Raw genomic sequence first — 27,290 nt, forward strand, 5'->3', positions numbered from 1 at the left:
CTGTTATCGGTGTCAGCGGTGGTGGCCACCGGCCAGAAGTGCTTACTTGCGGAGCTTGACCGTCTAGCTGTAGTGGCCGCCGTGGGGTACTGCATATCCGCCTCACATTGAATTGAAAGGAGGCGGATGTGCAATACCTCCTGGCGGCCACTACTTCAAGACGGCCAAGCTCCGCAAGTAAGTAGCTGATCGGCGGGGATGCCGTGTGCGGGACCCCGGCCGATCAGACATTGATGCCCTATCCTATGGATGAGGCATCAATGTAAAAGTAGTGGACAACTTCTTTAAGATTGGATTGCAAAAAATCCCCTTCAGCCTAAGTTCCCATATATTATACAGGATTGTTTATAGGACTATCTTCAGTACAGCTGTTTTCCCAGAACATAGCCCATAATGCATAGTTAACTTTGCATCATGGGAAATCCATTTCTGCAACACCTGCAGTGTGAATAGCTGTTTGTTCTTTCCCTGGAGTACTATATGCCGGTCTGACAGGTGGTATATTATGTCAGGTTGCATTCTGTTCTGCATATCAGATGTATCCCATATGTTGCTTGACTTGAACTTCTTAATCCCGCACATTTGGAACAATGGGAATCGATAGCTACTTGTGCAATACAACAATTTATTTTTAAACCCGGAGAACAATCCAACGAGAAACACAAACCTTTATGTTCTTTTGAAGTCATAAAAGGCCGTGCAGAATATTGCTGCCTCGGTAGTTTTGATGTCAGCCTAAATGTGTCTTCAATAAAAATTGTTCAGCGCTATCATGGAGGAGTAAATGGAGATGTTTTGTTTATCCCACACTAAAGCTGTCTGGATGTGATTACTTTTTAATAAAACTAAGGCCAGAGCTTCATCACAGCAAAGCTGAAAACAAAGACTTAAACTGCTACAACATACAGCTGTGTCACAAAAGGGGCCGGAAGGAGAGGCTGAAATCTCAAGATTTTCCCCCGTTGTTGAAGTGTTTATTGGAAGATCATGAATGGGACATAGGAAACTCGGATGAAAGAGCACGAAGAAAGAATAAAAAAACATTTGACATGGAAGATACTTTGATCTCTTGATCCAGCCACTGCTGCAGGGCAGATTTTTAAGGATTGCTAGGAATACTGAAAAGACCTCAAGACTTCAATTATTTGAGTACAGCATGATAATATGGTGTAAAAACTGATATGCGAGTCCAGCCCAAAAGTCTTATCTGCAGCTGTTGATCTCAGCTAACCAACAGAGAACTACCGAACAAAAGAGATCAAAGAGTAGACAATATTCCTTAAAAAACCTTTAATGAATCATGGTTAGATCTCTCCTTCAAGCCACATATCCAAGCCCTTTCCACCTCCTGCCGACTCCAACTCAAAAACATCTCCCGGATCCGTGCATTCCTCAGCAAAGACTCTGCAAAAACACTAGTGCATGCCCTCATCATATCCCGCCTCGACTACTGCAACCTCCTGCTCCGTGGCATCCCTTCCAACACTCTTGCACCTCTCCAATCTATCCTAAACTCTGCTGCTCGACTAATCCACCTGTCCCCCCGCTATTCCCCGGCCTCTCCTCTCTGTCAATCCCTTCACTGGCTCCCCATTGCCCAGAGAATTCAGTTCAAAACTCTAACCATGGCATACAAAGCCATCCACAACCTATCTCCCCCATACATCTGTGACCTAGTCTCCCGGTACTTACCTGCACGCAACCTCCGATCCTCACAAGATCTCCTGCTCTACTCCCCTCTTATCTCCTCCTCCCACAATCGTATACAAGATTTCTCCCGTGCTTCCCCCCTACTCTGGAACTCTCTACCCCAACATATCAGACTCTCGCCGACCGTGGAAACCTTCAAAAGGAACCTGAAGACCCACCTCTTCCGACAAGCCTACAACCTGCAATAAACACCACTGCACGACCAGCTCTACCCTCACCTACTGTATCCTCACCCATCCCTTGTAGACTGTGAGCCCTCGCGGGCAGGGTCCTCGCTCCTCCTGTACCAGTCGCTGACTCGTTTTGTTAAGATTATGTAAATGCTTTTGTTATGTATATCCCTATCACATGTAAAGCGCCATGGAATAAATGGCGCTATAATAATAAATAATAATAATAATAATGGTTAGGCCATTAGGTGGCACTGCATAGTGAGAACCCCTGACGAAGGTGTTACGCCGAAACGCGCGTCGGGGTAGGCGCCACACAAGTCTGGTGGATCACATAGGTATGTACATGCCAGTGGAAGGCAGCACATTTTACTATATATATATATATATATATATATATATATATATATATATATATATATATATATATATAAAAACTTGTATGTTGTTTTTATTCCAGCTAAAGATCTGTAGTCTAGTATCTATAAGTCTATATGGCACTTTGTCAATTGCACTATGGCACTTTTGCTCAATCCAATTATGGGTTGGACCAGAGAATGATTTGTACTGTTTCATATGTGCTATGAGACATAATACCAATATACACTATATATACCTTTTGGTCAATTATGTGCCATGTTACTTGTACTTTCTGTTGATATATATAGACAGTACAGGCCACTATATCATATACAAATAGATATACTGGTTTACCTCCATCTTTGATCATTTAGTCTGACAGTTATGAATTTACATGGCACTGTATTGATCCAGTATGTATTACACTAAGGCACTTTTGCAGCTTATGGATATTACGACTCTGATTGATCAATTGTTTGTGCTTCTGTATTCATACTAGGAAATGGTAATTCATTGCTTCAGTATTTATTGCACTAAGGCACTTTTTCAGCTTACAGCTATTATAGCTTGAATTAAATTAATTCTTGTACCGTTACATTTATACTATGAAAGATGTGATTATTTTTGCCCAGATGATTATGTACCATGCTGCCTACATTTTGTATTGATATATATGCCATGTTTGTAACATACAGGGGTAATGTACTTTTCCCCCAATATACATCATTGTTGTGTGAGCGTCTCTCTATGCAGTGCCACCTAATGGCATAACCATGATTCATTAAAGTTTTTTTAAGGAATATTGTCTACTCTTTGATCTCTTTCGTTCGGTAGTTCTCTGTTGGTTAGTTTATGTTTCCCGAATTGATCTAGTCCGATGCATACTTACTTGTATGGGCATTAGTGATTCATATAATAAATCTGATAAACTCAGATTTTGTATCAAGTATAATAATCTGTACAGCTGTAGATCTCAGGACTGAAGACACGGAAGATTAGCTTTTGCTGCTGTTTTGGAACACATGGTGTCTTCTTTTATTCATTATACATCAGTATTAGGCCACGTTCACACATTCAGTATTTGGTCAGTATTTTACATCAGTATTTGTAAGCCAAAACCAGGAGTGGAACAATCAGAGGAAAAGTATAATAGAAACACGTCACCACGTCTGTATTTATCACCCACTCCTGGTTTTGGCTTACAAATACTGACGTAAAATACTGACCAAATACTGGCCTTATATGTACAGTATATAGATTATGATCCTATTAACAATCAGTGATTTGCTCCAAAATCACCAGATACTTTTTTTTGCCATTTTGTTTGATGGTTTAATGTTTTTCTAACCAAATTTTTGCATTGTTCCAAAATGACCAGAATTTTTTTCCGTAATTTTGCTCGGTGGTTTAATGGTTCACTTACAGAATTTTTGCATTGGCATTTTTCTGTGCCCTGAAGGACTTTGTTTCATACCTTTTTATCGTACTATTTTTTTTCTCTTTTTCCAAAAGAGGCAGCCATAACAAAATATAAATATAGTAAAAACATAATTATAAAATGTTTGTTAAGGCTTCTAATTTATTTGTATGTACCCAGGGAAATTTTATTTTTCAGAAGCCATCTCAACTCCTAGCTAGACGGGTCAAACATATTTGATAAATGTTGGCTGAATCCTCCAATTTTTGGGGAGGGGCAGACGGTGGAGTCGAGTTATTATTAGATGGAGTCGGAATCAGTAAAAACGTATGAACTCTGACTTCAACTTTAAAAAAATATCTGTAAAGCCTCATTCAGACGTCCATGTTCCATGTACATTGTATCCATTTTTTTCACGGATACAACACATACCCATTATAATCTATGGTGCTATTTACATGTCCGTGTTTTTTGTACGGACTCTGTGCCCTTTTCCGGTATCATGGATGAAAAGGGACAATACAAGTCTATAGGTTTGTGAAAAAGTACAGCATCCGTGTGCCATTTGTGTTCCGCCGGTATTTAGCATTGCAAAGGATAGGAGAAGCTTTGTCATTTATTTATTTTTTTATCCATCTTTAAAAAATATTGATGACACACTGATGGTAAAAACGGACACACGGACTGTACACCAATGACACCGGTACCATTTTTTCCGCATATGTGTTTAAACACAGACGTGTGAATGAGGCCTTAATTATTGTTTAATGTATTAACTTTCATAGGAATTCTAGAAAAGTTAGTTATAGACATATATTCTATGTACTATCAACATAGTAGTATTTATAAAAAATATAAAAAAACATATTGTAGGAATGTTCTAGTGGTGATAGAAAATCAGTTATCACCTCCCCCGTGTTCTCTCCTGTCCCTTTTATTAGGATCCCCATGATTCTCCAAGGCCATTAGTTAAAAATGTCTGTGAATGACATTTGTTATTACTAAATATTGGGCATTTAAGAAGCAGTCGGAGTTGGAGTGTGGAAATATAGAGGAGTCGAATAGTGGAGAAATAGAAAAGTCAGAGGTGGAATGGTAGATGAACAGATGCCCATGCAATGCATAGAAAGCTTGAGTTAGCCAGGTCTATTTTATGGTTTGTCAATGTAGGTCCCGAGAAATAGTCCTCCTCCCCAATATCCATATGTCATAACAGAGCAAACTTTCGCCAATATTTTTTTTTAATAAATCACAAACTGTATTAAAAATAAAAAATTGAAATTTTGCAATTTCCACACCGGCCACTGGGGCGTTTTTTTAGACATTAACATCCTGTTATTTCAGGAAACAACACATGTAGATAGTCACAATGGTCAGACCCCGACCCTATCATTTGATTGGCAGATCCTGTGTTATCAGCTGTGTTTAGAGCTGTTACCAGTTATTGTTATTTTGCCTCTGATGATAAAGAGTGTGCTGAAAAGTCTTCCCAAAAGGACAGGAATTTCCCAAAAAGGCCAGTATGAAAATTGTAAGACTATTTTTTTTATATATATGGCTTGTAATACTAAAAAAAAACAAAACATTTACCAACATTTTTTGAAAAAAATCACTTTATACAAAAATCTCATTGAACAATAGATCATTTTCTGAACCTAATTTTAAACCATGGAAAAGATCAGTGGAGGAAAGTATAGAAAGTGATACTTGTCCAGAGGAAAATCGATGATTGATTGTGTAAATGTATGAACGATTATATCATGCTGGGTTGTTAAGCAACTGTATTACAGACATATTGGAAATGTATTGGAAAAACTGACAGATACACACATCCCAAATAAATTGGCCATTCCATTACTTTTGTGTAGCTTTTCTGGTGTGCCTAATAGACAAAATGTGATCTTGATAGCTTTTGAGTCTTTTTGTTGTTTTACATGTTTTTTACATTTTCACACTTGCTTCATGTTTTATGTTTGTATCGGAAACCCCAACACAATGCCGGATCCACTCAACGACTGTTAGCACCCGTGCCTGGCGGACCCCACTGATTTATAATGGAGTCTGATCATTTCCGTTGCTTTGACAAGTATAATAGTCCCGAATGGTGCTGTCAGATTTCTAGAATCTGCGGGGCTTTGCAATGATGTTGCGAAAACCTTATTTCTTTGCATTAATTTACTTCTTATTGAAATATCAGCCAATTAGCCAACCCTTAGATAAAGTTTATATTAGCTTTCCCCATTCATGTCGAAAACTGAAAGGTCTTTGCAAAGCCTATGGCTGTAGATGTTGGAGGAGGATGGGGGGTTGGTTACATTTGGCCAAATTTAACCATTTTAAGAAATCCTGTTATCCCCGTAGTAAAGAGATAATATTCTTACCTTTTTCAAGTTAGTACGGATTAACATGCAGAACTTTAGCTAGAGGCAAAAAAGGCTCCTTGCTCAGTCAAAGGGGAGCAGACTGATAGATCCTCCTCGGGAATGGAGTCGACCGCTGATAATAGTCTGTAATATTCATCCTCTCCATCTAAAAGTTTGATTTGGCTAATTGAGACAATGGAGATAATAATAGTAAATTACATAATGGATTATTGGGCAGAGACTTTAAGATTTCTCAGGAACAATTGTATGATTCCTTAAAACCAACTAACTTATAATATTAGAATATTTATCTTCATTAAATATTGCGGGATCATATAAGGTTAGAAAAGTCACTCAGGTCCGTAGGATGTCTGCTATTTAAAAAGACTAAGGGTGGAGGCCTTGGTGGAGCTGGTCAGGACTTGACGTAAAAATGCCAAAAGTTGCACAAAGTTTGCGACTGTCTGTGAATCAGCCCCAATGACTGAGATGCAATTTCAGTCTCAGCCTGAGGATAGGAGTGGCGCTGTTTCAGAAAAATAAGCAGAGACTTTTATACGAATTGTCCCCCAATCCCACCAACCGTATGGTGAAAAATATCCAAGTCTATCGGCATTCAGTCACAAGTGCAAAGGTGATTAACCCTATATACACTATCCCAACAAACCCAGATGTCATGAATTTCTTTGGAACTTGATTGGGGCTGCTTATCCACCATCTGGACTATCCTACATTGCAAACTTTCATCAATTTTTCTCTGCCATCCACATCCAGGGAGATTATCTACATTGCCATAGGTTGTAATTTTTTTTAATATGTTGTGCACCGTGGACAACTGGAAATGGACTTGTAACCTTGAAATCGTTTATATTTTTCAACAATTTTGGTTCTCAAGTTCTTCAACAGTTCTCTTCAACTCTTTCTGTTCTCCATGCTTAGTGTGGCACATACAGACAGAGAATGCAGAGATTGAGTCAAATTCTCCCCTTTTTATCTGGTTTCAGATGTGATTTTCATATTGTCCACACCTGTTACTTGCCACAGGTGAGTTTGAACAAGCATCACATGCTGGAAACAAAGTTGTTTACCCACAAGTTTAGAAAGTGCAAACAATTTTGTCCGGCCCATTTTTGAGGTTTTGTGTGAAATTATATCCAATTTGCCTTTTTTTCAGTTCTTTTTTGTGTTGTTCCAATACACACAAGAGAAATAAACAGGTGTATAACAAAACATGTGTAATTGTAATAATTTTCTGCGAGAAATACTTCAAGTTCTGGAACAATTTCAAGATCCCAACGCTTTCGGCCATGATTGTAATTACATTTCATCAGGATTTTCCCCCAGCAACACCAACTTTCTAGGGAGCAAGTCTTCTCCTTCAGTTGTGCGCTGTGCTGGACAGCTCCTTTTGGTTCTGAATTTTATCTGTGTCTCTTTATCTTTACAGGGGGTGTCCAAGATATGAAAATGTTTTCCTAACAGCAGGGAATGCTTTAAAAATTAACCCCCTTAGCCCCCCCCCCCAAAAAACCTCTCAATTGTTTAAAATCCTGCTTCTTCAGCACCGCTGGCCCACTGGTCCGTGCCCCTGATGGTCTTCGTTCACTTTGTTGCAGCTGATCACATGCACTGTACCCATGTAACAAATGCAGCCAAGCATTGGCCTCAGCAGTGATGCCCATATGTACAGTATGAGACCTCTGAATCCATAGATTAGTATAGCGGTCATGTGCGTGTACGGAACATGATCACCTGCAGCAGAGCAAATAAAAAAGCAAAGGGGACCATAGAAGCGCCAGCGTCGGAAGAGAGACGGTGTTATGCACACGCCCGGGCTAAGCGGCGTGTGCGTGTGATTGGTAGTGATTCCACTGGACCGTGCCGGAGAGTGAATGCCTGGAGGGGCGTGACTAAGTATTCACCCGATCCGACCAGGGTCGCACGACGGCATACGACGCCAGTGCACCAAGGAGGAACCGAGCAGAGGGACCAGGTGCTACTCCAGGACAGACCCCGGACACGGCTGTTGACCCACACAGGGGAATACAGGAACAGGCTGGTAGGCTGGCACACAGACTGGTGGGTATAGGCAGGCACGACTGGTATGCAGGCAGGCGGGTATGCAGGCAGGGGGGTAAAGGCAAGCACAGCTAGAGTGCAGACAGGGAGGCACTAGCAGGTAGGAACACAGGCGGGATAGGACCCAGTACACACCGGGACTCAGGAACAATACAGGCAGAGGGTTACAAGCAAGCACAGCTAGAGTGCCGACAAGGCTGAGCAGGGAGGACAGGGCTCTGTTCACACGGAACAGACAGGAAGGGAAAGACAGAGCCAGATACTCACACAGTACTTGCAGAGACAACAAGCAGGAGTTAGGTACGAGTTCAGACTCTGCAGAAAAAGGAAGGGAACGGACATAGAGGCAAAACAGGTAAAGGACAGGAGAGAGTTCAGACTGGAACTGAGTGTACGGAGGAGACCGACACTGCAGAGGGATACAGGAGCGGGTCTGGGAATACGGCCCCCAGAGAGGCGGAACGAACAGGCAAGGAGCGTGTTCAGACAGGACAGACCAGACACAGGAGCGGGTCTAGGAAATCGGCCACTAGAAGGCGAGAGGAACAGGCTAGGAGCGTGTTCAGACAGGACAGACAAGAGAACACAGAAAGGAGTAAGTTCAGACACGGGAGCTGATACCGCAAAGCAGGAGACATACAGGACTCAGTTCAGACACGGGAGCTGATACCGCAAAGCAGGAGACATACAGGACTCAGTTCAGACACGGGAACTGATACAAAAAGCAGGAGACAAGAGACGGGACCTGGCACCTTCAGAGTGCAAGCACACACTGAAGGAAACACTATGCTCAGGCAGGGATAGAAGGGAGCTGCTGAGCTATATACCAAGTGACAGACAGCAATAGGCTGAGGACGCACAAGGGGTGTGACCCATAGCAGGTACAAAAGGCAGGAAGTGATCGGGCGCCGCCCTTAAGCAGCAGAAACAGACACAAACAGACAGCATGGAGGGAAGCCAGAGAGACATTCTGGACAGGAGATCAAGTGCGCCCTCTTGCACAGTGGGAGATGGACCACCATGCAAGGACGCCGCCAGGTATGTTACAGTACCTCCCCCCTTACGCCCCCTCTTCTTCAGGCCTGCCAGAATCTTCCGCAGGGAATTCGAGGGCCAGTCGTTCACTGGGTTGGAGGGGGACAGAGACTTAAGGGTAATCTCTGCTTCGAGGTACATCTTGTCAAGCTCACAGGAAGAAATAGACGGGTTATCAGGTACATAATGAGGAAAAGTCACTGTCTCTTTGTTATCTGGTGGTATCCCGGAGGATTCAGGAAACAACTGGAGGTCCTCCGCCGGGTCAGAAGAGTGCAGAGGCTCAGAGAAAACAACTGCTTCAGAGTACACTAGGTCGGACTCACTGGAGGAAGCAGGCGAGGTATCGGGTACCGAGTATAGGAAAGTCTCTGTCCATTCACCACCAGGTGGCACCCCGAAGGGTTCTGGAGACAGCTGGCGGTCCTCCGCCTGGTCAGAGGGGTGTAGGGACTCACGGGTAACCTCTGCTTCAGAGTACACTAGGTCGGACTCACTGGAGGAAGCAGGCGAGGTATCGGGTACCGAGTATAGGAAAGTCTCTGTCCATTCACCACCAGGTGGCACCCCGAAGGGTTCTGGAGACAGCTGGCGGTCCTCCGCCTGGTCAGAGGGGTGTAGAGACTCACGGGTAACCTCTGCTTCAGAGTACACTAGGTCGGACTCACTGGACGAAGCAAGCGAGGTATCAGATCCAGGATATAGGAAAGTCTCTGTCCATTCACCACCAGGTGGCACCCCGAAGGATTCTGAACACAACTGGAGGTCCTCCGCCTGGTCGGAGGGGTGTAGAGACTCAGGAGTAACCTCTGCTTCGGAGTACACTAAGTTGGACTCACTGGACGAAGCGAGCGAGGTATCAGGTACAGAGTATAGGAGAGTCTCTGTCCTTTCGCTACCAGGTAGCACCCCGAAGGGTTCAGGAGACAACTGGAGATCCTCCGCCTGGTCGGAGGGGTGTAGAGACTCGGAGGTAACTACCACTTTGGGGTACCCATTGTCAGGCTCACAGGACGAAGCGGACAAAGTATTGAGTACCGGGTGTAGAGAAGTCTCTCTCCATTTGTCATCGAGTGGTATCCCGGAGGGTTCAGGAGGCAACAGGGGATCCTCCGCCAGGTAGTAGAGGTGCACAGACTCTGAGGTAACCACAGCTTTGGAGCATCCTTGGACATGCACACCGGTTAAAGAGAAAGAAGCATCTGATGCCGGGTGCAGGAAGTTCTCCTGTGTGGAGTCTGGATGGGCAGGAGTCTCTTCGGCCAGGAGAACTGGTGCACTACCCACGCACATTACCCATTGGGGTTTCTCCGGGATACAGGGAGATGAAGCTTCAGTAGGGACTTCAAGGTTGGGGTCAGGAGGTCTCAGGGAGGACAGACCCTGGCGTGACGGCTTGCCTCTAAGTCTAGCACGTCTGGACTGCCTCTTGAGGTTGAGAGAAGTATTCCGGAAAGCGTAGTCACCCTGTGAGGATTCTGGGTGGGCAGTAGTCTCATTGGGCTGGAGGACTATTGCGCTACCCACACACATTACCCGTCGGGGCTGCTCCGGGATATTGGGAAGTGAAGCTTCAGCAGGGGCTTCAGAGTTAGGGTCCTCGAAGACCATACGAAAGGCCACCAGGAAGGCCTGCAGGTCAAGGATGACAGGATCCCATGCTTCCCATAGGGGGGTGACCCATTTCAAGGCATCACCCGCTAGGTAGTCAAACATAAAGGCCACTTTAGCCCAATCGGAAGGAAAATAGAGAGGGTAGGCCTTAAAGTGTAGCATGCATTGCTCCACAAATGCACGACACTGTCTTGGATCCCCATAGTAACGTGGCGGATCCGCAGGAACGAGGGCTGATAGATCCATCTGGACGGGTGCGTAATTCGCCTGGAACTCAGCTAAAGGGGGGAAAAAAATTTATTTATTTTATTTTAATGCATGTATTCGCTGGAAAAACTTCTCAAAGAGCGAAGGCCGTGGGGCTCAACGGGAACCATGGCCTGAGCATGCTGTTATGCACACGCCCGGGCTAAGCGGCGTGTGCGTGTGATTGGTAGTGATTCCACTGGACCGTGCCGGAGAGTGAATGCCTGGAGGGGCGTGACTAAGTATTCACCCGATCCGACCAGGGTCGCACGACGGCATACGACGCCAGTGCACCAAGGAGGAACCGAGCAGAGGGACCAGGTGCTACTCCAGGACAGACCCCGGACACGGCTGTTGACCCACACAGGGGAATACAGGAACAGGCTGGTAGGCTGGCACACAGACTGGTGGGTATAGGCAGGCACGACTGGTATGCAGGCAGGCGGGTATGCAGGCAGGGGGGTAAAGGCAAGCACAGCTAGAGTGCAGACAGGGAGGCACTAGCAGGTAGGAACACAGGCGGGATAGGACCCAGTACACACCGGGACTCAGGAACAATACAGGCAGAGGGTTACAAGCAAGCACAGCTAGAGTGCCGACAAGGCTGAGCAGGGAGGACAGGGCTCTGTTCACACGGAACAGACAGGAAGGGAAAGACAGAGCCAGATACTCACACAGTACTTGCAGAGACAACAAGCAGGAGTTAGGTACGAGTTCAGACTCTGCAGAAAAAGGAAGGGAACGGACATAGAGGCAAAACAGGTAAAGGACAGGAGAGAGTTCAGACTGGAACTGAGTGTACGGAGGAGACCGACACTGCAGAGGGATACAGGAGCGGGTCTGGGAATACGGCCCCCAGAGAGGCGGAACGAACAGGCAAGGAGCGTGTTCAGACAGGACAGACCAGACACAGGAGCGGGTCTAGGAAATCGGCCACTAGAAGGCGAGAGGAACAGGCTAGGAGCGTGTTCAGACAGGACAGACAAGAGAACACAGAAAGGAGTAAGTTCAGACACGGGAGCTGATACCGCAAAGCAGGAGACATACAGGACTCAGTTCAGACACGGGAGCTGATATCGCAAAGCAGGAGACATACAGGACTCAGTTCAGACACGGGAACTGATACAAAAAGCAGGAGACAAGAGACGGGACCTGGCACCTTCAGAGTGCAAGCACACACTGAAGGAAACACTATGCTCAGGCAGGGATAGAAGGGAGCTGCTGAGCTATATACCAAGTGACAGACAGCAATAGGCTGAGGACGCACAAGGGGAGTAACCCACAGCAGGTACAAAAGGCAGGAAGTGATCGGGCGCCGCCCTTAAGCAGCAGAAACAGACACAAACAGACAGCATGGAGGGAAGCCAGAGAGACATTCTGGACAGGAGATCAAGTGCGCCCTCTTGCACAGTGGGAGATGGACCACCATGCAAGGACGCCGCCAGGTATGTTACAGACGGCTTAATGGATGAGTAAGGGCTTGTTCACACGTCTGACTTTCACAGGTTCTTATGATGTAATCTCAGAGTAGCATGATGTAGGGGCAGAAACCCTGATTCCAGAGATGTATCACTTAGTTTGCTGGGTGCAGCAGTTGTGATAGAGTCACAATTTTCTCTGCTGCAGATCTCGGAATGCTGAGCTCTGTATAACCCCGCCCACACCACTGATTGGCTGCTTTCTGTGTACACTGCATATGCGCAGAGAGCTGCTCTTCAGTGGTGGAGGTATGATTGGACCAGGAGGTACGTGACACCTTGTCCTCTAGTGATAATCACCTGCTGATAAAACACTGATTGTATTGAAACAGAAAAAAACATAGCCCAATAAATGACACATCACTGGAATCAGAGTCTCTGGCCCTATATAATGTTGTTCTTAGATTAAAAAGCAAAAACCTGGTGACCGATTCCTTTTCAACTAATAACTAGGTTTTTTTTAAGGGCGAGAAACACCTCCACTTTTGTCCACAGACTGTGTGTGGCATTGCAACTCATCCCAAGAAGCTGAGCTGCAGTATACCTAAATACCAGCAGTGGACTGGAGTTTGGGAAAAAAAGAGACCCTTTTTCTAATCCTGGACATGTTCCTTTTAACATGAAAAGTCACTTTCAACTATATATCCTTAGTTTGTCTTCTTCCATTCTGTTTTTTTCGATAGGCAAATGTTATGCCGTAAAAATTTCCAAACTTCAGAATGCCAAATCCTTGAGGACCAGCACAGCTTGTCCTACCCTTGAGACACCTTAGATATGTAAAATATGGGGGGACACAAGATCACCCCCAACCTTGATCAGAGTTTCTCTTTAGTCTGGAGGCATTTTGTTGCCTTGCTAACTGTAGAGATTCGGCATCCCCCATATCCTTACTGAATCACTACTTGCTCCGTTTTGCCACCTCTTCCACATATGGAGCACATTCTTCGCTCACTTTTTTAGGTGGCATGTGTTAGTTATAGACACACATCCAGGGGCCAATATTGTACAATTTCAATGTTTAAAAAATTTCCTATTTTACAAATGGACGTCTGTTTACAGTTGTTAAAATGAGCATAGATATTTACCCAAGTTTTCTCGGCTTCCGCTTGCTCCCTTGATATTCTAGAGTTCCCTGCGGGAAGGACCAAGAACACGCTTTCAGAAGCTAAGCAGGGAGTCGTTAATTTTTAATTCAAAGTGATTTTGTGTTGAATGCAAGCAGATGCTGATAATATCACAAGTCAAAGCATAATTTTTTTGATCAAAGGGTTCAAGTGAGCCTGATGAAGCATGCATGTTGGTTTTCTTTGATAAACCACATCAATTATTCACCGTGAAAGGAGACATCCTGATATGAAAGCAACAGATAAAGGGCATAGGCACATGTTCAGCCAGCACAGTGCTAAGATAGGGGATAGAGAGATGGGCTGCTACAATAGAGGAAGGAGGGTAAGGTTGAAGACGTATTAAAAGGAGCGATCCTCAACACCATCAAGTCGTCCAAGTGAGCTCCGTATTTATTCTATTAAATTAAAGGTCTTCGTGCGCATCCCAGATGATTGGGAACAATAGTGCTTTTTACAGCAACATTGCAATAAAATGAACACAAAATACTAATCAATTGCTACTCTATCAGGGAATTTAAAATTCTAAAATATGAAAAAGAACTTTACATTTTGTAATTTGATTTAATTTTTTGAGAGGTGATACAATTACATTTCCTCTGCAGCCACTCTTAAAATAATTTTCTGTCTAATCACTACCTTCTTATTGAAATGATCTCTCATTTTCCTTGTATGTAAATGTTTCTTTATACTAGTGACAACTGTGCACAAATTCTCTGGGGAAACATGAAATTCAGTTCAAAATACCTAATCCTTGTTGCGCAGAGAAGTAAATTGGTACCAAAATAAAAAAAAAAAAAGAATGTCAAACTGGCAATTATATATAGAATTTATAGAGAACTTGTCACTTGCTCAAAAAAAAAATTAGTTTAATCCTTGTAAAAAAAATCCCAGAGTTACCCTGATTCTGCAGCACTTAACCTTTTTGCGCTGCGTTGCTCCATTGCGGAGATATTCACATTTGTTGTTTTTGAAGAGCAATAGGTGAAATCTCTGCTTGTAGTTCACCTGGGTATTTCTTCAGAGTCTTCTCTGGGGCGTGTACTTTCAACCTTCCCTCGAATCCCAGACTCTACCAATCACAACTCGGCAGCTGATCTAGCAGTTTAACAGTCTCAGATGCTGCGGAGTTATGATTGGCAGTGTCTGGGAGAAAGGGGTGAAAGGGCACGCCCCCCAGAGAAGACTCTGAAGAAACGCCTCATTGCACTACAAGCAAAGATTTCACATAGTGCGCTCCAGAAGAAACAAATGTGAATATCTCTGCAATGGAGTGACACAGCGCAAAATGGAAAAGAGCAGCAGAATTAGGGGAAGTCAGGGATTTTTACAAGATATTTAACTACATTTTCTGAGCTAGTTACCTAGGTCCTCTTTTTTAGAGAGTTGGGATCCTGTGCTAGGCAGAGGCAGGGTGCAGACTTCAGTAATATCTACAGTAACATGCAAGCACTGATCCCAGAATAACTAAGCTGCTGCATTGAGCATCATGGAGTCAACCAATCTACAACTGAGTGTGACACATGTTGAAAAATTGCAGTAAAAAAGCACCCTTTTGCCACAATATTCCATAATTGTGGAAAAACGCTGCATTTTTTATGCAATTACAGAAAATCAATGCAAAAATTGGTGTGTCCTTTACAGCAATTTTGTAATACTACTGCTCAGCGTTTCCATCTTTATTCTGCATGCAGCTTCTAGCCTGCTTTAGAAATCATCGGCCGCTGACGGACTAGCAGCTGAAGAAGAATCTTCCCTGCCTCCTTCTGTGTAGCGAAGTACCTGAGTGCCTCTTTATGTGCTGCTTGCTCTTTCAGCGTCCAAGGGTAGTACTCCAAGTCTTCTTCAGATATAATAAGAACCAAATATATATTTCTGTATATCGCATATGCAAAATAATGTAAATCTGTTGTGTGCTCATATTTTGTATGTGCATTGTGAGTGCCTGTAGGAAGTGAGTGTATATGCATGTATATATGTAGGCATGTAACATAGCAAGTATGCATGCCTTTATACAACATACCTATATTTATATATGTAACAAGTGTGGAAGCTGGAGTATGAAAATGTAATTTTTTTCCCGCATAATCCAAATTAATGTGGTCAAATATCAGTATTACCCCCTTACACTCACATTTATCTGGTTGTAGTACAGGCTATCCTCAGGACTGTTCAACATTTTGGGCTGTTGACAGCGTCTTTTTGTTGTCCTCAGCTTTTTTTCATAATAATTTTCTGAGCCTGTAATGAGATCATGTAATATACATCATAGAGTGATAACAGGGTACTATGATATCTAATGATTTACACTCTCCAATGGTTTATCTTCATTTATAAACAAGATGGAAAAATCAGGAGAAATTGGCTAAATAAGATAATTATAGAGAGTATTGAGATGGGGACACCACACATTGCCCCGACGTTCGTTTCGCTTTCTCATGGGTAAGTTTAACGTTACGCTGTAAACTTGCATCTATCTTCCATTGGCACACATTTATTTACGGCTGCTGTCTCTGATACTTCTGTGTTTTCTTCCTCCTGTTTTTTTTTATTGCATTCTTGCACAATCTTTGATACCGAGGTGATACACATTTATCTAATAACGCTGTTACTCATCATTGTGCATCTGCTGATTATATGTTGCTTGACATATGACTTTTTTTCTCCCATGGATGACACTTTATATGGATGGGCCCCTCTTTCTTGTTCCTCCTAAAAAAAGACCTCTTTTACAATAGTTATGTAATTTTTTTATTACATTTTTCAATAAACTTTTGGCTTTTATTCTATTTGGTGTTTTATGGCTACTCCATTCTCTGTTTTGTGTTTGTATATTCTATTAGGTGTAGATGCATTTTTTGTCAAGAGGTCAAACTAACTATTATAGGATCAGTCAGTGCCAGTCTTAGGGTTGCACATGGCATATCGTCTGTTATTATCACTAGTGTTGAGCGAGTAGGTATCACTAACTCTTTCGGCGAGCACGCTCGGATGCTCGCCGGGTATTTTGGCATGCTTGCCGTTTCATTCACTGTCGCCGCGCCTGCAAGTGTCACGGCTGTTAGACAGCTGTGACACATGCAGAGATACTCTGTTCGACAGGCAACCTCTGCATGTGTCACAGCTGTCACAGGCGCGACGAAAGTGAATGAAACGCCGAGCACGCCAAAATATTCGGCGAGCACTCGAGCGTGCTTGCCGAAAGAGTTAATGGATACATACTCGCACAACGCTAATTATCACCACTGGCTTGGATAACTTTGACATGTGAAAGTTTGCACTCACATTTCCACACTTGGTGGCCAAAGTTAAGGAATGCGGCATCACAGAATGTGGCTTCATTCCTTTGTTTATTCACTTTGTAGTAGTTAATTTAGTAAACTGTCTAGCAGTGACATTTACATATTTTTGGGCAGACTCATCATCGTTTTTGCAAATTTTTTCTAAAATAAAAATGGATATTAGACCTTGTCCCCAAGTAGTGTAAATAGTGTTAAAATTGTGGCCCCGATTCATCAAGACGGGTGATTTTCTCAGCAGTCTTGATGAGGTGGTGTTTTGTAGTCAGAAGTTCATGTAGTAGTAATAATATTCAAAGTTTAGCAACTGTTTGGCAACTTTTTTCGTTTTCATGACAGTATTTCTAAGCTCCGCCAAAAATTAACAGAGCTGGGTGGGACAAGGGCGTGACGCCACAGCTTATTTAATTCATGATGAGCTGTGGTGTTTCTTACTCCAGTCACTGGATTTATGGCTGGGTGCAAGGAGGCACATGCCACTCGTTAAGATGGTTATACAGTACAGACCAAAAGTTTGGACACACCTCATTTAAAGATTTTTCTGTATTTTCATGACTATGAAAATTGTACATTCACACTGAAGGCATCAAAACTATGAATTAACACATGTGGAATTATATACTTAACAAAAAAATGTGAAACAACTGAAAATATGTCTTATATTCTAGGTTCTTCAAAGTAGCCACCATTTGCTTTGATGACTGCTTTGCACACTCTTGGCATTCTCTTGATGAGCTTCAAGAGGTAGTCACCGGAAATGGTCTTCACTTCACAGGTGTGCCCTGTCAGGTTTAACAAGTGGGATTTCTTGCCTTATAAATGGGATTGGGACCATTAGTTGTGTTGTGCAGAAGTCTGGTGGATACACAGCTGATAGTCCTACTGAATAGACTGTTAGAATTTGTATTATGGCAAAAAAAAGCAGATAAGTAAAGAAAAAAGAGTGGCCATCATTACTTTAAGAAATAAAGGTCAGTCAGTGCGAAAAATTGGGAAAACTTTGAAAGTGTCCCCAAGTGCAGTTGCAAAAACCATAAAGCGCTACAAAGAAACTGGCTCACATGAGGACCGCCCCAGGAAAGGAAGACCAAGAGTCACCTCTGCTTCTGAGGATAAGTTTATCCAAGTCACCAGCCTCAGAAATAGCAGGTTAACAGCAGCTCAGATTAGAGACCAGGTCAATGCCACACAGAGTTCTAGCAGCAGACACATCTCTACAACAACTGTTAAGAGGAGACTTTGTGCAGCAGGCCTTCATGGTAAAATAGCAGCTAGGAAACCACTGCTAAGGACAGGCAACAAGCAGAAGAGACTTGTTTGGGCCAAAGAACACAAGGAATGGACATTAGACCAGTGGAAATCTGTGCTTTGGTCTGATGAGTCCAAATTTGAGATCTTTGGTTCCAACCACCGTGTCTTTGTGCGACGAAGAAAAGGTGAACGGATGGACTCTACATGCCTGGTTCCCACCGTGAAGCATGGAGGAGGAGGTGTGATGGTGTGGGGGTGCTTTTCTGGTGACACTGTTGGGAATTTATTCAAAATTGAAGGCATACTGAACCAGCATGGCTACCACAGCATCTTGCAGCGGCATGCTATTCCATCAACAGGACAATGACCCCAAACACACCTCCAGGCTGTGTAAGGGCTATTTGACCAAGAAGGAGAGTGATGGGGTGCTACGCCAGATGACCTGGCCTCCACAGTCACCAGACCTGAACCCAATCAAGATGGTTTGGGGTGAGCTGGACCGCAGAGTGAAGGCAAAAGGGCCAAAAAGTGCTAAGCATCTCTGGGAACTCCTTCAAGATTGTTGGAAGACCATTTCCGGTGACTACCTCTTGAAGCTCATCAAGAGAATGCCAAGAGTGTGCAAAGCAGTCATCAAAGCAAAAGGTGGCTACTTTGAAGAACCTAGAATATAAGACATATTTTCAGTTGTTTCACACTTTTTTGTTAAGTATATAATTCCACATGTGTTAATTCATAGTTTTGATGCCTTCAGTGTGAATGTACAATTTTCATAGTCATGAAAATACAGAAAAATCTTTAAATGAGAAGGTGTGTCCAAACTTTTAGTCTGTACTGTATGTTCCCGATTCATTAAGAGACCTGCGTCTCCATGCGCCCAGCCATAAATCCAGGGACTATGATAAGATTTCTAGGATGAGATTTTCTAACCATCCACATAAAGAATATCATTCATAGCTGGAAGATTAGACACTTATGCGTTACTAAAGCATTTACTTTCTGATAACAAGGTACAAACAGTAATTTTAAGATGAAAGAGACTATGGAAGAAGCATCTATAATATCATTAGCATCCATTACTGAGATAAGAATTTTCATTCAGTACCGATAGGATAATGTGACTCAGGAGTTATAGATGTGACCTGCGAGAGTTGAAAAAAAGTTACAATTTTTAGCTCATTTGTGTTTGGTGCCAAAATGTACAATCTTTCTCCTTTTGTGCTACTCTCTCCACTTACGAAAAAGTAGGTGATTTTATTGGGTGGGGAGTAGTATGAAAAATTACTATAATTGACTCCAGAAATTTGTGTAAACTATAGAGCATAGGGTGGAATTGCTTTAATTTAAAAAAGCACTCCTTTCCCCCCAAAAATGAATAAAGAATAATATGTACCCAATATGGTTTAATTAAAAGTATGACTCTTGTTGCACAAAATAAGTCCTCCACTGGCTACATTGATGGAAAAATACAAAAATGTTGCCTCTTGGAATACGTTAACATAAAATATTTTTTTTAAAATTTGCTATTATGTTGCAAAAGTACCAAAACAAAAAGAACTATATAGATTTGATAGCAGTTTAATCATACTGAGCCACAGAATAAAATTAACAAATTAATAATACTGTATCGTAAAAGGTGTAAATGTAGAACATAAAAGAAGAACGATATTGGAATTACTGGATTTTTTCAATAAGTATGTTTCTGGCCCCATTAGAACTATTCTCTTGTACTCCTGTCAAAAATTAAAGCATCAATATTTCCAAATTAATTTTGAAATGGAAACATTGGTCGAATTGAAACGAAATTTTGCATGGCTGTAGGCCAGACCCTGAATTTCATGATACGAAAATTGTTTTGCTGTTTTCAATTCAATTCTAGGGACTTCAACCCTCTAAACATCCCAAATTGGAAAGGGGCTAGAACAATTCCAAAGAATTCGACTTTTCTCTGAAACTGTGGAATGGATTGGCTTGAAAATATTGTCAGTGATGGTGGATTGCCTATCATTTGTGATCCTGTCCAGTTCAAGAGCCTACGATAAAAAACACCCCTCCGGTGCACCCCTAGACTTAAACCCTCCCCAAACGGTTGAAAATGGGGCAATAATGATAATATGGTTGAATCAGTATGCTTTCAAAGATGGCCAAAATGCCTAAAAGTGTGGATGTTGGGGCATTTTGGACACAGTCAGCATGGATTGTAGTGTGTAATGCTGTAGTAAGGCATGCCCCACATTTGTGTGGCACTACTGGCACCCCAACCTTCATTTTGGGGAGGGAACACAAAAAGGAACCCAAAATTCAACCCCATGAAATGAATTTTGTTAATGGAGGGAAAATTTTGAAACTTGGGTCAAAAGGTGGTGTAAGCCTCCTCTCCATCGTCCCAAAACCCTCTTACTGTATGAAAGAAGAAACCACCCCTTTCGACTCTTTTTCACATCTGCATAATGTTTTGTAGGGAAGTTCTCCCCAGCTACATACTGTAGGGACAGAGATAGTTAAAATTTGGGACTAGCCCATACATATTGAGAGGGACAAGTTCCAGTAAAAAAGGGACTGCTTCTTGATAGTTGTTCAGATAGGGAAGTATAACAATCAAGGTCAAGTTCAAGTGCAGTGGGCTGCTAGTTGCAGTAAGAACCTATCATACGAGGCAGTGGGAAGCCTTACTAGAATCCCTTGCAGACATTCCTGCAACACCCGGAGCTCAAGGCTCGATACAGGTACTATGGAGAGTGCCTTATTCTCTAGCATTCAGGGGACGAGGGACGTGGAAGGTAGCCAATTTCAGGTGAACTGCAGAACTGGATGGAAAATCCCTGGGGCTAATAGAACCAGTAAACGTAGGGATAGTCCAGGAGGAACGGATCGCAATGCTGAAAACACACTGTATTACGGAAACAAGAACTAAGAATTGCTGTATCCAATACTGCGTGTTACAATCTGATGAACTTGAACCATCCAGTAAAGTTTTGCTTGTTAGAGTGAACTGTGTCTCCTCTGAGTTATGTGCGGCGGCTCCTGAGGATGGAGGCCTGGAGACAGGGAGGCCTGCGGCCTGCAAGGGAGTGTGATCCATCCCACACCTGATAGCACACTGGGACTGGGACACGGTTTACCTGTAATGTGGCAGGACGTTATGGAGCACTGGCTCGACCACGGCTGCCGCCATCGGACACTTTCAATACGCATTATAGTCTGTGGGGCTGTTCACATGACTGAGAGTTCACGAAAAAAAAGGAGACAAGTCTGGTTTTGATCAGGGTCCTGGATCAAAGTTGCCCATTCAAATCAATGAGTCTGTGAAAAGAACGGATGACACACAGATGGTATCCAAGTGCTGCCTCTTTTTACTTTTAATAGGCAGGAGAATCTTTGACATTTTTTTTTTTGCATATGAGAGAAAAAGGATAGCAAAAACTGACAAATGGACCAAAAATGGATGAAAATCAGTTCATTTTTCATGTACAAGAAAAGAGACTTGAAGGGAATCTCTCAGCAGCTTTTTGCTATTTATCTGAGAGCAATATGATGTAGGGGCAGAGAGCCTGATTCCAGGGATGTGGCACTTGCTCATCAGCTCGCTGTAGATTCAATACAATCAGTGTTTTATCAGCAGGAGATTATTACTGCAGGACTAGGTGTCTTATGCCAGGCAGTCTTGATAATCTGTGTAGCCCCATCTCCACCACTGATTGGCAGCTTGCGGTCAATGTACAGTGTACAAAGGAAGCTGCCAATCAGCGGCGTAATTGGAGTTATACACAGCTCAGGAATTATAGCAGAGAAAACATGGATTTTATCAAAACTGCACCAAGCAGTCCTATAAGTGACACATCGCTGGAATCAGGCTCTCTACCCCTACATTATGCAGCTCTCAGATTCCATAGCAAAAACCTGCTGACAGATTCCCTTTAAGGTCGAATTTAAAAATAATTTAGTGGAGGATCGTAATAGTAATAATTAAGGCGAACAGCCAGGATTTCTAAGGGTTTTTCATTGTATCCATTAACATCCCTTTTATCCAACTATTTGATGGGCTATCAAGGCTATTAGTGATCGCCTCCACCTTTATACCTTCCCTGAGCGCCTTCTATGTTTTCCTAATAAATTAGATGATGGCCCAGGTTAATTATAATTTGATATCGTATTAATATTCTTATTTATCCATAGCATGCAATTTGGATTATGTTCTCATTACTTTTGATCTTCATTCCCTAAATTACATTAAGCAGAAGAGCCGTCCTATTCAAAGCCTTATATTACGTATGATTACTGCTGGAGGCTAAAACATATCGGAAGCAGCACTAAATTCCATCATAACATTAAAACAAGTTCATTAGCAATATTTTGATACAGCCAAACAGCCAAAGGCTATTAGAGCTCATCTTCTGACCACATTTTCATCAAGCCTGTACAGATCAGCTTTTGATAAAGATCACTTTGGATAGCATCATTACTTGGCCTAATAGTAACATCTGGGCCAACAAATTAGATTTGTGGCAAGTTGACTTATATGATCTGTGATATTATCGTATATGTGGACTTGACACAAGCAAAAATCATCTTCACCATTGATTGATGTCAATTATTGGTGAATTGAACACGGGGCCCATGTACTTGATGTCGGCCATAAAATTCAATCTTGCTGGCAACCCCTTTTGTAAACTTGGCAACAAAAATTAAGGTTGTAAAAGGTGGCTATCATCAGAAAATTAACAATTGTTTAAATCAGGTTTTGTGTTACATGTATTTTAGGATTTTTTTTCCATATCGCAATCTTTATTAAAAAAAAACAAAATTAGTAATCTTGCAAGTTTCACACCGGCCACAGGGTTTTTTTTTTTTTGACTCCTACGTCCTGTCCTTTCAGGAAGACCTTTCAGCAGGCTCATTATCTTCAGAGGCAGGATTGCAAGGACAGGTAACACCTGTACACACAGCTGATAACACAGGATCCAACAATCACAATAGGAAATGTCACAGCTTCACTGCCTCCCGTCATAATGACCTTTGCACACGCTCATTAGATGCTTCAATATAAAATATAGGGTCACAGTCTGTTCATTGCTACTAATGTACATGTGTTATTTCCTGAAACAACAGGAGGTTAAAGTTATAAAAAAAAGTCCCAGTGTGAAAACTGTAAGAATTCTATTATTAATTTTCTAATACAGATTGTGATATGGGAAAAAAAGTTGTCAAAAGTAAAAAATTACATTTAACATATAAACCTGATTTAAACAGTCATTTTCTGAGGACTGCTTCCCTTTAAAGAACATTCATAGTTTTATTTTATTTTTTTTCATAAACCAATAATACACTATGAAAATAAAAAACCTGGTAATATATCTTATCATTTGCCTGTGGCAGGGCTTTATAGGAAATCAGTAATTTCCCAAAATACTGCAACACTAAAATATTGCAGTATATTGTGCATGCACTCAAATAGTCACACATATAAGTCCCATAGGGAGGCAAAATAAATGATAAAAAAGCTAAAAGTTCAAATCACCTGCCCAGCATAAAGTCTGTAAAAGTCTGATCGTTCAAAATATAAAATTATTAAACCCATACATTAAACTCCATAAACAAAAAACATCAAAACACAAAATGTATATACAATGCCCAGCATAATTGAGTACACCCCAACAGATTTGTCAGAAAATCTTTTAGAATCAACATTTTCTATGAGATACCATGTTACAAAATATTCCCACAAATATGGCCAATTAATTGCAAACAAGATTAGTTATTTTGCACACCCAAAAAAGTAATTTTCCTAAAAAAATAATTCAATACAATGTTGCGAAAATTAGTACACCCCAATGAATGTCTGGAGAGCAAAGCTAAAGTTTAGAGTATAAAATTCTTATGAACAAGAATTCAATCACAGGTAAGTCTAATTATCCATTAAACAGGTGTCCAGCAGACAGTTGACGACTAACGAAGAAGACCCCTTCCCATTACAGTCAGTCAGTAATGGCACCACATGGAAGAGAAATGTCACAATATCTGATAAAAAAAATAATTTCTTTACACAAGAAAAGCAATGGCTATAAGAAGATCAGCAAATGTTTACTTATCAGTCAGAGTACTGTAGCAAAAGTAATTCAACAATTTATCAAAAATGGAACTGCAACCATCTGACAGAGACATCCAGGCCGACCACAGAAGTTAACAACTAAACAGGAGCGTCTTTTGATGAGAAGGGTTGAAGAAAATCGACATGTACATTCACTGCAGTTAGGTAAAGAAGCAAAAAGTAGTGTTGAGCCACCCCCGTAGTGTTCGAGTTCGGTTCGGTTCGTCGAACACCCGTGTGTTCGCCGAACTGTTCGTCGAACTGTTCGTCGAACACCTTCGAACACCGTTAAAACCAATGGCAGGCAAACAAAAACACATAGAAACACATAGAAAACACCTTCAAAGGTGTCCAAAAGCTGACAAACTGCTCAGAAGACATAACTAACACATGGAAAAGTGACAAGTACATATAGTCATGCGAAAATAAAAGAGGTGGAGGAGTAAAAGGAGGGGGAGACACAGATATAGGCATGTCATGCCCTTCTAAAATCCAAAAAGTGAGAAGCCGACACGGCCAGTCCGCTCCTGCCCGTGCCACCTCCGTGTCGCCGGGTTTGTGCCAGAGCCGCGGTGAACCCTGACGGCCAGCCCCCCTCTCCCAATACTGGTGCCTGTCCGCTGGTGGGTCGAGCGAGCCCCCCTGTGGTGGAGGCAGCTCTAAGCTTTTTAATTTAAATTGTCTCTCTAATTTGAATGAATACACTTTAAATCCATTTACAAGGATCTATTGGAGGGCAAGTCTCATGCCAGCAGCCGCGGTAATTCCAGCTCCAGTAGCGTCCACTAAAGCTGCTGCAGTTAAAAAGCTTTTATAAGGATCGAGCTCGGCTGTCCACCGCAAGGCATCCTACTGCCAGTCCCAGCCCCTATGCCTTGGGGTGCCTCCTGATGCTCTTCACTAAGTATCCCATGGTCCCGAAGCATTTCCTTTGAAAAAATTAAGTGTCTAAACTACAGGTGGTGCAGCTTGCTTAACAGCCGGGATAATCCGCTCACTAGCAGACACTGCTACTAGGCACAAAGTATTTCCTTGGCTAGATGCAGTTAAAAATTTGTAATTAGATACTCTCGTTGGATGCTGAGAAAGCATTCCATAGAGTCTCCTGGCACGCCATATATGATTCTCTTAAAAAGCTTGGGGTAGGGGTCTAGGTGTTATGTTCTGCTACCAAAGCTAAGGAAAGAGAGGAGATCTGTCCCTACTATAAGACTCAGCTGAATCCCTACGATGTAACAGGGAACCTGATCCTGCGATCAGACCTGCTAAAGTCCTAATCTAGTCTGTACGGAGACCTATAGATGTGAGGAGGGAATCCCTACAAGTACTAAGGACTGGGAGGAATATGGGACACCTCCTAACAGAAATAGTAGCAGACAGACGAACAAACAAAATAGATAGAACATAGAGGTCCGTAGACCAAGCAAACTAACAGAGTTAGATACAGAGCACAGGCTAGCTAGAAAGTAGATATACAATGAAGTCCAGCAAAGCCAGAAGGGCGGAGCAGGATTAAATAGGCCAACAAGGTCATGTGACCAACAAAGGAAAAAAAACCTAACAGCAAGGTTCTAACAGTACCCCCCCTTCTAAGAGGATCCTCCGGATCCCCTAGGACCAGGCTTATCAGGAAATCTCCTGTGAAACGCTCTGATAAGTCTGGACGCGGAAACATCATCTGACCTCACCCAAGAGTTATCCTCGGGTCCGAAACCTTTCCAGGCCACAAGATACTGCAAACTACCTCTATACCGTCTAGAGTCAAGGATGCGAGAAATTTCATATTCCCCGTCCTCCACCACCGGAGGAACAGAGGCAGAGGCGTCACCATCCGACACAACAGCTTTTTTTAACAGAGAGACATGAAAGACCGGATTAATTCTCCAGGAGGTAGGAACCTCCAACCTAACAGCAGATTGGTTGACAACCTGAAGCACCTTAAAGGGCCCAACAAACTTGGGACCCAATTTCTTAGAAGGAATCCTCAACCGCAGATTCCTAGAGGACAACCAAACAATGTCACCAACAGCGAACAAAACCTCCTGTCGTTTCCTATCAAAGTAGTCTTTAGATTTTCTGTTGGCCTCCTGAAGATTACCACGCACATCCGTCCAAACTCTTTCCAAATCACCGGAAAAATTCTCCTCCTCAGGCACGGCAGATCCCAACTTGGAGAACGACCCAAACGACGGATGTCTCCCAGAACAACAAAAAAAAGGCGAACAACCAGCAGAAGAAGAAGTATGATTGTTCAGAGCAAATTCGGCAAGTGGCAGAAACTCAGACCACCCCTCTTGATTGTCTGCCACAAAACAACGCAAGAACTGCTCAACATCCTGGTTTTTCCTTTCTGTCTGGCCATTAGATTCAGGATGATATCCGGACGAAAACGACAAATGAATTCCCAACCTGTCACAAAAGGCACGCCAAAAACGAGCCACGAACTGAGGACCCCTATCAGAAACAATGTCAGTAGGAACGCCATGAAGTCTGACAATTTCCTTGACAAAGGCCTTAGCGAGAGTTTTAGCGCAGGGCAGTTTGACGAAGGGAACCAAGTGACACATCTTGCTAAAACGGTCCACGACCACCCAGATGACAGTAAAACCCTCAGAGGAGGGAAGGTCAGTTATAAAGTCCATAGCCAAATGTGTCCAAGGAGCACTGGGGACCTCCAAAGGACAAAGCAACCCCGCAGCAGGAGTATGTGAGGACTTAGATCTAGCACATATAGTACATTGGCGCACCCACTTAATGACTTCCTTCTGCCATCCAGGCCACCAAAAACTGCGACCCACCAGTCTCTTGGTCTCAGAGATTCCGGGATGACCTGCCAACCGAGATTCGTGACACTCAACAAACAAATCTCTCCTAAAGGTCCCAGGCACAAACAACCTCCCATGAGGAGTGTTAGATGGGGCATTCTCCTGAGCTTTAAGAATCTCATCTTCCAAAACGGAGTCTAAAGCAGCTATCACAACACCTTCTTGTAAAATGTTTTCCTCTTTCTCAGCACCGACTATGGGAGAAAAACTGCGAGACAAGGCATCCGCCTT

The 27,290-nt window shown here is 42.7% G+C and overlaps 1 protein-coding gene across 1 annotated transcript in view; it reads right to left on the reverse strand.

The window, feature by feature from the left end:
* Window positions 1–27,290, reverse strand: part of MYO3B (myosin IIIB) — a 263,260-nt gene that overhangs the window by 21,564 nt on the left and 214,406 nt on the right. Inside the window, exons 24-26 of the mRNA XM_073646976.1 lie at window positions 15,731–15,837; window positions 13,558–13,604; window positions 6,039–6,203 (exon numbers count right to left, since the gene is read on the reverse strand). Coding sequence (XP_073503077.1) covers window positions 6,074–6,203; window positions 13,558–13,604; window positions 15,731–15,837 — 284 coding nt within the window. The 3' untranslated portion in view covers window positions 6,039–6,073. The remainder of the gene's footprint in view (window positions 1–6,038; window positions 6,204–13,557; window positions 13,605–15,730; window positions 15,838–27,290) is intronic.

The sequence above is a fragment of the Phyllobates terribilis genome, unplaced genomic scaffold, assembly GCF_046119375.1.
Source record: "Phyllobates terribilis strain yellow unplaced genomic scaffold, ASM4611937v1 Scaffold_9__5_contigs__length_417890890, whole genome shotgun sequence".
Lineage (NCBI taxonomy): Eukaryota > Metazoa > Chordata > Amphibia > Anura > Dendrobatidae > Phyllobates > Phyllobates terribilis.